At 43.9% G+C, this 10,279-nt stretch overlaps 1 protein-coding gene across 1 annotated transcript; it reads left to right on the top strand.

The window, feature by feature from the left end:
• Nucleotides 1-5,547: 5,547 nt before the first annotated feature.
• On the top strand, nucleotides 5,548-10,062 carry hsd17b10 (hydroxysteroid (17-beta) dehydrogenase 10). Its single transcript, XM_070968670.1, has 6 exons — nucleotides 5,548-5,600; nucleotides 7,130-7,294; nucleotides 8,517-8,681; nucleotides 8,759-8,887; nucleotides 8,971-9,079; nucleotides 9,598-10,062. Exons 1-6 carry the CDS (start codon nucleotides 5,577-5,579, stop codon nucleotides 9,786-9,788), a joined length of 783 nt encoding a protein of 260 aa, XP_070824771.1. The 5' UTR covers nucleotides 5,548-5,576; the 3' UTR covers nucleotides 9,789-10,062.
• The last annotated feature ends 217 nt before the right edge of the window (nucleotides 10,063-10,279 follow it).

Raw genomic sequence — 10,279 nt, 5'->3', positions numbered from 1 at the left:
CCCAGAATAGAAATGTACAATGTAGTGTTATAGACGTTAAACAGTGTTATTGTCTGTCATACAGAATGTGGAAAGGAGTCATCGGTTGTGTTGTACCTGTTCTGATCTATTTGAGGGGTTCTCACAGCATTTTGCCCAGTCTGAATAAAGGTCCCTATTCTGTCTGTCTCTCTCTACACTGCCACTCCCCCCCTCAGAAGCCCCCCAAGCTCCAGTATATCCCCCCAGCCCCCCATGGTGGAGTCCCAGCGAGGGGCTCGCGTTGATCATTGTGGGCCATTTCACGTCGGTCAGTCACGCCCTCAGCCTCAAGTGTACCAATGCATGTACTTCTGTACCCAGGGCCACCCAAAACTATCTGTGCAGCAAAAAGTGTTCAAATTCATCCATAATATTATTGTTATAGAAATATTATCATCATCATTATTGCTGTTATAATTATGGTTGGTATAATTTGTCATCATTGTTAGCATTATGGAAGCACCAGACTGTTTGTGGAAAGACGAGAAAAAGAAAGCTTTTTTTTTTTTTTTTTTTATTGTCTGGCTGTTGGTGGTCTGATCTCACAGAGGGAGGGGAGGAATGGTTCAGAAAGAGACAAAGATGGCAGTCATGTTTGTACTGGTTGGGAAATGACTTACAGTGCTGAAATAAAATTTATTCTTTTAGTAAAAAAAAGTTTGTTGTGTCCAGTGACTTGATGCTGATTTATCTTGGCTTTGATTTTGAAAGCTTAAAGACAGACTGGACACCAGGACGATCGCTATAATTATGAAAGTGAAGAAAGTTTCAAAATTCACTGAGTAGTTGTGAATTTTAATAACTACTAATTTGCAAATTTAGAAGACCTCTTGAGAAAAATGCTCAGATGCTCTTGTCTCTATGACAAATATGAAGCTACAGCTAGCAGCCGCTTAGCTTAGCTTAGCATAGCATAGCATAAAGGCTAAGGTATCAACCCGCCTGTGAGACACTGGTAGGAAGTAGAGAAGTACATATAATCAAGTACTCAAGCATAATTTTAGGCACTACAAGGGCTATTCTGCATAATGAGTAATTTTTCTTTTGTTATTGTAAGTATATTTTGATGCTTATACTTTTGTACTTTTGCTCAAGTAAAATTTCTAATTTTGTAGAGTATTTTTACACTGTGGTATTGCTACTTCTACTTCACTTTCAAATCTAGTAGTATTCAAACATCATCATGATGTAATCAGTGGTGGTTACATGACAGAGGTGAAACTAAAAACTGAAGGAAAATACTTCATTACAAGTCCCGTATCGAAAAGCTTACTCAAGTAAACATACAGAGTATTATCAGCCAAATGTACTTGAAGTATACAAAAGTACACAAACTCATCATGTAGCAGAGCAACCTCGGTCAGTGTCACATGGAGTCATGTAGTATGTGTCATGGAAAGACTCAATAAAGTACAAGTACAGTATACTGCAGTTAGTATTTATTGCATGCAAAAGGATCACCATGCACAACATTAACTACCTTCCAAACTTTCTTTCCTTAAATATAAAAACTGTAAGCTTTAAAAAGGTTAATGCCACTAGTCTTTTATACCAGCATTTATAAGCACTGCTACTGCACTGTCCTACTGTACTCCGCTCTCAGGACATATTCTGGTTAAATAAGGTGCAATATTTGTCAATAAGTATAACTTTTCCTGAAAAAGTATGTTTAATAATATTACAGTTGACACTGTCTGTTTATATACCATCCCCCCACTTATTGGCGGCCATGGGAGCTGTTGTTGATGAAGACATAAATTAAACAGCGTTTCAGACTCTTAAAAACTGAACAGAACAAACGCTTCTCGTTGTCATTCGCGCGGTCACGCTGCGCTTGAAGTCTCGTTGCGGGCGCGCGCCACACGCCCGTAAATCTCGAGATATTTACGCGTGACATCAGCACTGAGCGCGCGACCACAAACTCGCTCCGCTAGCTGGAAAGATGGCGATGGTGCTACGCGGAGCTACATGAAGGCTTGAGGTAAAAGCCCGCATCTCCGCTCTGGCACCCACACAGACGAAGAGGCGCGGGAAAGCACTCAGTCATAGAGTGGAGGGAGGGAAACGAGGCTTTCTGAAGCTCTGAATCACTGTGAAGTAAGTGTATTGAAATTGTTTCGAAACATGTTACTGTCAAAATGGCGACATCTGCTGGCCGGACTGTTGGTCCTGTATTTGTAAATCTGAGATCACGATGAAACAGTGAGAGTGTGTGTGGTTTTACTGGCTTTATCCGTGTTGTTTTGTTCGATAGAGCGTATATGAAAAATCGGTTAACTTTTAAATAGAGTCTACGGCTCTGTTTTTAAAATACACATCAACAAGAAGACACCGCGTTCAAAACCAGCGCCACACCAATGTGACACGAACGTGACGTAGAGAGGCCTCGTTTGCGGGGGGTGGTCACGTGATTTTTGGCGTGGTGAAGCGAGGCATCGAAACATCTCGCTGCGATACTTTTGCTTTGAAAGGTCGATACCGTGTGCGGAGAGTCTGCTTCGACCGTAACATCACTACGGTTCCTGATGCGGACGACGCAGACAGCAGCGGGCCTGTGAGGACGTGCGGGACGGCGGATGTGACAGCAGTCGGGCTGAGAGGTCGAGAACCGCCAATTCCAGCTAGCTGTCAGCTAGCTTGTTAACAGTGTTGGCTAGCTGGCTAGCTGACTTCCAAGGCAGGCTGCTGGTGCTGCAGTGAAAAGCTAATTTAACTACCTTGCAACAACAGCGGCTGGTTTTCGTGCTTACTCATATTAAAACACCGTCGTGATGCCAGGAAGGGCTTGTTTGCCTGAACCAAGCAGCTAACGGTGACTAGCTAAAAAGGCTGAGATGGTGCCCAGGTTAGCCTGTTAGCCTCACCTGATTTAGGATACAAGCGATCAGCAGAAAATGTTAGCGGATTGTCTGATTGTTGTTCGTTTGATATGCGTTGGTGGTGAAGCCAGTTCGTCATGTCCTGCTCCTTTTATAGTATTTTTTTTTTTCTGTTCCTCAGGCGCTGTTGAGGTTCTGGAGACCCTCCTCAAGGACAGGAAGCCTCTTGAGAAGTAGGCTCCATCGTTTTCTGAGGATTGGTCTTCTGGCATCTTTTTCTTTCACTCCTGTCAGATACGTAACCAGAAACTTAATGCAAGTGAGCAGTGAAAGGGGTGCAGTGATTTTCTTTTGTGGAGTCGGGTTTCAAGTTTAGAAGAGGTAAAATACAACAGATCTGGACTCCAGAGAAGTGGAGCTGTGGGATGAGGTAGTAGTTTGTATAGTTTTAGGATCACACCAGATCTGGGAGATAACTATACAGCCTACTGTCTTTCTCACGGCAACCAAACCATCACCTACATGAAGGAGACTGCCTGCCTATCTACATCTACAGTTGCCACGGTGACTGAAGCTTCTGTTGCCGTTGGTGACCAACCGTCCTCCAAAATGACATCATGAACGTTGGATTCATTTCGCTGCTGTCTTCTGTTTCTTGCCGTCCTGGTGTGTCCCTGGCTGTTGACAAAGTGGACGTCTGTCTCACGAACGATCAGACTAATATTCAGTCTGTGTTTTACTTCAGCTTCATTTTTTTCTACTCAGCCTTTTGAAGGAGAATCCTTCGCTCACTAAAATCAGCTGAATTATACATGTTTAATATTAAGAATCAAGGATGGAGCAGCTTTAGATCAATATTAAATTCTTAACTGTGTGCCAGGGCAGATGTATGTGTAGCTGTGATGTGGTGAGGTAGTAAGTTGTGTTGTTGTGGGGTTTGGGATATTGCAACCCCTATTTTGGAGATACAACTATACAACTTACTGCCTTCCATAATGTGGCAGCATGATGCACTTTGTTCCAGCTGCTGCAGCGTGTGCAGACATGTACATCCTGTGTCTTTTTCACAGTCTTTGTTGTTGCTATTGGGTCAGATAGTAAATGTTTAGATTTTCTGGAGGTTTTAAATTGACAGAAAATGTATCTGCAGTGATTTGATTAACTTAAAATTTACTTGTTCTAGCTTCTCCAATGTGAGTCTTTGCTGCACTCCCCTCTGTGCATTTTAACTGAATTAGGGCTGCAACCGTTATTTTTATCAGTGATTAATCTGCTGATTATTCTTTGAGTAACTGTTTGGTATAAAATGTCAGCCAGAGATGCTTTGAGATGCCCGATCAGCAGTTGCAAACTCAGATCTGTTCATCTTAAAGTGATATCAGAAACAGGCTGGAGTTTCTGAGTGAAACCATTAATCGATTATCAGTTTTCTGTTGGCTCAACAAACCTTTGAGGCCTTGAATCAAATATATTGGGGTTGTGAACTGTTAGTTTGACCAAAGGATGAATTGCTTCGTCAAGAAAGTAAATGACAGATTAACTGATGTGGAGAAAAGCTAAGCGTGCCCCCCATCTGTTTTCACCATGTAGGCTGTGCCAGAAATCCTGATTTGTTTTATTGTATTTTGTTATTGTCACAGACTCTTGACCTGATGGTAGAACAATCAGATGACTGGATGTTTTAAACGCTGTCTTTCTGCATCTGCTTTAAAATAAAGGATGTGTCTCTAATGGTTGTAAATGTTGTTTATGTGCTTTGCTGTATGACATATTTAGACATTTATTTAGTCAAATGGACCTCTGACCTGGAAGGATCAAATCAGGTTGTTAAAATCTATATCAATGTGTTAAACAACAGGTGGTTTATTTTCTAAACTGTTTTAACCCCGAAGAGTTTCCAGCAGTGACCTTGTAAAAGTCTAAATTTGCCTTAGAAATCCTCCTGAAGCATCAGTTGGTCGCCTGAGCTGACCTTGGTGAGCTGCAGCGCTGCTCTGATTGGACAACACCCTTCATATGTGTTCAGCAAATCAGTCGCGACCCGGAGGGGGCGTTCCCTGAAACGCTAACCGATTGGTCAAATCAGAATGAAGCGGGCGGGGCTTGGATGCTGTGACCAAAGAGGAGTAAAAATGGAGAGATCTCACTGCATATGTAGATTCTCCTCACTGTAGATATCAATTCAATTCAGTATACCTTTATGTAGTAGGGGGCAGGTATGAATACACAAAGACATACACAGTATGAGCAGAATAATATAAGTATATATTTACAACCACGTGACTCTGAAATATTTACAAAGTATACTAAAAAATTATGTTTTTTACTTTTACAGTAATGCACATTAAGCAGACTGTATATACTTTATTCACATATCAATGCGTATACTGCACATAACCAGTGAATAGAACTTACTACAGTACAGTGCTTTATACTTCTTACACTGCATTTGAGAGGGAGTGAATGTCACACTAAAAAACTTACTGAGAGAATATGATAGTTTTGTGATCTTGGTTATTTCTTTTTTATTTTTAATGTTAGCGGCTTACAAATTTAGAGTCCCACACCTCACACTCCATACCAGTTGGTGGCAGCAGTTCACCATTTAACTATTCTCTAAACGCCCCCCCCCCCCAAAAAAAAAAAAAATTAAAAAAAAAAACGTAAGAAGAGGAAGACACGTTCTCTCATATAGACGATCTTTGGGGCGACGTCCGGCCGAGCGTCCACACCAACATGGCGAACATCAGATGTGTCAAGGTGAGCAAAGAAAAAGATAAACGTCTCCGCGCTGCTCGCGGCGTCCTTTGCGTTATTTAGTCTGAGAGAAAATGACGCGTTAGGCTTTTAATAAGCGTTTGTTGTGACAATTGTGTCCCGTCTCTCTCCCCGTTTGTTTTCTGGGCTTGTAGTTCTCAAGTTTTCATTGTGTAGCTAACATGCTAGCAGCCAATGAGCCCACACAGCGCCCTCAGCAGCGTCTCTGCTAACCTCTGGTCTCTCGGTTACACTGACATTGGACACTTGAAAACAAGAGTTAAAGGTTTCAAGGGTTAGTCCACCTCAATCACTGAAATTATGTTGTTTCTCTCCCCTATATTGAGCACTTTCTGGTCTAGCAGATAGTCCTCGCCTTGGTTTAAAGATATTTCTCTCTGAAAAATCTGCTTCTTACAGTGGAGATCAATGGACGCTCACAGCTTTAAAGACCCTGAAAACGTCTTTTCTTGATCAGCTTCTTATGAGCGACGTGGACGTTTTCTGTCAACAGTTTCGGTTGTTTCAGATGAGGGATTTCTGTACTTTTCATGTTATGTCAGTTGCTGGTGTGGGCTCAGCTGGAAAAACGTGATGTCACATTTGTCTGCACCAATCAGAATTCAGTATAATCAAAATGTGATGGCAGTTAATTACTTTACTTTCCAGCACTGTTAATCAAATGTGATCAAACTAACCCCAGAGAGTCCAGATGAAGGGAATTAGCTGAGGTTTGACTGTTAAACTCCTAATAAATAGTAATTTATCATGTTTTTTTCCTTTAACTCTGATTGTATATTGAATATTTAAAGGTGCCCTGTTTTTTTTCTTGTAAACAAACAAAAGTTATGAACACGTTCAGTATTTCTCATTCAGCTCTAACAAAGGAGAGCACTTCCTTCCTTATTAAACATTTGCAAAGCCGATTTCAGTCTTTTTAAATCCACCACTGTTTGCATCCATGTTGATAAGCTTGCAGCCCTCATCTCGCCCGGCCTTCGTTGGCGCACTGCAGCATGTCTTTGGTAGGATCGTGTTTTGTCACTCGTGCACACACAAAGGCGTTACATTACATCCTCATGTGCATGTCTTGAATTAACAAAACAGTAGAAAACTGTCTCCTTAGCACCACAAAGAGTCTGAGATGTCACTGGAAACATTTAATGCTGAAGGCAAACAGTGAAGATTTAAAGCCTCGTTTTGAGGGAAGATAAAAAATAAAATTAAAGAACAGCAGCTTATCCAGAAACAGTCTCTGCTGCTGGTATAATCCTCGGAGCTCACCTCGGCAGTTCGAGCTTCCATAAAACATAGCTGCAGAAGTGAATCCTTACAAACGATTCAGGCTGTAACTGACTTTATTTTCTGCATCGATTGAATCTGACAGTATTTCCTCAGAGCAGCTTTAATCTCTGCTTTCATCCATCTTTCTCAGTGACCCTTTTTTCCCCTGTGTCGTCTCTCTATTTCCTGAACTCCCCCCCCCGGCCTGTCCCTGTCCCTCTGCGTGTGTGTTGATGCGTGTTGAGCAGGGCATGGTTGGCCTGGTGACAGGCGGTGCGTCTGGTTTGGGCCGGGCCACCGTGGAGCGTCTGGTGCAGAACGGAGCGTCCGCTGTGATCCTGGACCTGCCCTCCTCTGACGGACAGGCCCTGGCAGCCAGTCTGGGGGACCGCTGTGCCTTCGCTCCTGCAGATGTGAGTCTGAAACCCAGCGGACACAGTAGATTTGGACCATGTGTTTTGATGTGTCTCGATGGAGACGGCAGCGATCACGCCATCAGTTTGGTGTATGGTTCTTGCCATCTGCTTCATATCTGTTGAAGCATTAGAAACTTTTTTTTTTTTCATGGATTAGGGTTTCATGGTTGGCACCAGGCAGCTGTTTCCCACAAAAAGCTCTAAAACTGTGAACAACCTGCTCCACACCAAACAGACATTAGCTGCTAAACACAGAATCAGAATCAGAAAAAGCTTCATTGCCAAGTACGATTTTACACATACGAGGAATTTGTTTTGGTGATGTTGGTGCATGACAGATCTTCTAAAAATAAACTATTAAAAAGTAAAAAATATAACAATATAAATATAAATACACAGTCTGTTTTTTCAGAATAAAAAGAGCAGTACAGCTGGCAGTGATACAGTACGAAAAATCAAATGTTCACAAATGTGCAAATCCAAGAAAGGAAGTCCAAGCTGAGCGTTAATGTAACGCGTAGTTATGGCAATGTCAGTGTGACAGTAGAGGCAGAGGTGGAGTGTGAAGAGTGTCGGGGGGGTTCCGGGCCTTGTGAATAAGGCTGACGGCAGACAGGAAAAAACTGTTCTTGTGGCGTGAGGTTTTGGTCCTGACGGACCGTAGCCTCCTGCCAGAGGGGAGTGTCTCAAAGAGTTTGTGTCCGGGGTGGGAGTGGTCAGCCACAGTCTTTCCTGCACGCCTCAGGGTCCAGTGCAGAGATACAGTGCAGATGTTTCCCTCTGGGATCAGCAGAAACAAAAAGTTAAAGAGTCTTACTCCGACTTACATCCATCAGCTCGTTGGAGACACGACTCCTCATAAATGCTGAAGCTGCTCGGCTTCTGCTTGATGTGTAAACAAACAACTTTTGCCTACAAGTTTGCCCCATCAGCTTCATAAAGTGATCATGTGACTGTTCTTTACAGCTTGCTCTGCTGCCCTCAAGTGGCCAAAAAGTTAAGGCTGCAGCTGTAGCTGGAGGTGTAATGTTGTCTCTGCTCAGAAGGTGGTGCTGTCACGTCATCCAGCAGTGTCACCACTGAATGGATGTGCTTTACTGATCCTTCGTGTTTTTCTTCTGTCCCACTGTTCAGGATTTATGGTAAACCCATGAATCTGTGTTCTTGATTCTATGTATTTTATCACATGATGTCTAAAAGCGTCCTCGTCACGTCGCAGGTGACATCAGAGGCAGACGTGCAGGCGGCCGTGTCCCTGGCCAGAGAGAAGTTTGGGAAGCTGGACCTGGCCGTCAACTGTGCCGGCATCGCCGTCGCTGTTAAGACCTACAACGTGAAGAAGGACCTCCCTCACAGCCTGGAGGACTTCCAGCGGGTCATCAACGTAAGAAGGACGGACAGAAGCACCGGCAGCAGCCGTCAGACTGTCCGGTGACACTTTTCCTGGTGTGCTTTCTGCAGGTGAACATCGCAGGAACCTTTAATGTGATTCGCCTCGCCGTGGGCGCGATGGGGAAGAACGAGCCCGACGCAGACGGACACAGAGGCTGCATCATTAACACCGCCAGCGTGGCCGCCTTTGATGGACAGGTCACTTGAAACTCACACAAAGGTAGAAGAATAAGGAAGCAGTAGCTCTGTTTCTGAATGATTTTCTCTTTTTTTGGCTGTAGGTCGGCCAAGCGGCTTATTCAGCTTCGAAAGGAGGCATCGTTGGAATGACCCTCCCCATAGCACGAGATCTGGCACCGATGGGCATCAGGGTCATCACCATCGCACCCGGTAAGTGCAGAGAAACACTGACTGTAGGACAGAAGGACAGAAGGACAGAAGGACAGGTAACAGGAGTAAACAGGTGCAGGCAGCAGCACCTGGAACACACTTTCGCCTCGCAGTGAGACATTTCCTGTTTAGCTTCTCAGACTCTTTCGTCTTAATAACTGAAAAGTCTCAGAACAGTTTTTACTTACTGATCGGCTCAGGACCCCTGATTTATCCCAAAATTGGGAACCACTGGATGAAACAACCAAACTGAGCATAAAGAAGATGCTCATGCATCTCAAACAGCAGCAACAGTAAAAGGCTGCTTACGTGTATAAACAGTCTGATAGTGTACATTTTCCCGCAGGACAAGTACTTTTACTTTTGATACTTTAAGTATACTTTACTCATCTTTTCTGTACTTGAGCAGGATTTTGAATGAGTGTTTTGATGTTGCTGTGTTGGTACTTTTACTTGAGTAATGGATCTGAAAGCTGATTCAGAGTCTGAGCCTGAATATTCTCTCCGTCCTCCTCCAGGTCTGTTCTCCACCCCCCTCCTGGCTGGTCTTCCAGAGAAGGTGCGCTCCTTTCTCGCCCGCCAGGTGCCCTTCCCCTCGCGCCTGGGAGACCCCGCTGAGTTTGCCCACCTGGTGACATCGCTGGCTGAGAACCCCATGGTCAACGGAGAGGTCATCAGACTGGACGGAGCCATTCGCATGCAGCCCTGAGACAGATGGTGTGTGTGTGTGTGTGTGTGTGTGTGTGTGTGTGTGTGTGTGTGTGTGTGTGTGTGTGTGTGTGTGTGTGTGTGTGTGTGTGTGTGTGTGTGTGTGTGGCTGGTGTTTTTATGTTGTAGAAAGTTGCATACACTGTGTGTGAGAGCAGATGTGTGTATAAACGAATCGTTCAGAGCGTCGCAGTACTTGATGAACTCCACTTTGGTTCTTTTGTAAACTAATCAAGATTATAATAAACGTCAGATACGTTTGATTTTCGGCTCCACGAACATGTCGAATTTCTTTCTAATCATCCTGATCGTTGTATTTTAGAAAAATGTGGGAAATCAAGCTTTCAGTCCGTTAAATCTCCACGTTTCAGCAGTAACAGCATGCGTCGCCGTTTACCTGCACGCTGGCGTCTACACCTGTCGGACCAGCGCTGACGCCGGCACCTGCTGCCAGGCTGCAGCTGTCCCCAGACCAGCAGAGGCTGAGTCATC

This window comes from Chaetodon trifascialis, chromosome 8 (assembly GCF_039877785.1).
Source record: "Chaetodon trifascialis isolate fChaTrf1 chromosome 8, fChaTrf1.hap1, whole genome shotgun sequence".
Classification (NCBI taxonomy): Eukaryota; Metazoa; Chordata; class Actinopteri; order Chaetodontiformes; family Chaetodontidae; genus Chaetodon; species Chaetodon trifascialis.
Note: the sequence above shows the minus strand (reverse complement) of the source record. Positions and strands in the feature narration are given on the sequence as shown.

Coding starts and splice junctions, on each gene's coding strand:
- hsd17b10 (XM_070968670.1), top strand. CDS start 5,577: ATGGCGAACATCAGATGTGTCAAG. Junction 7,295..8,516: donor GTGCCTTCGCTCCTGCAGAT/GTGAGTCTGAAA, acceptor GTCACGTCGCAG/GTGACATCAGAGGCAGACGT. Junction 8,682..8,758: donor ACTTCCAGCGGGTCATCAAC/GTAAGAAGGACG, acceptor TGCTTTCTGCAG/GTGAACATCGCAGGAACCTT.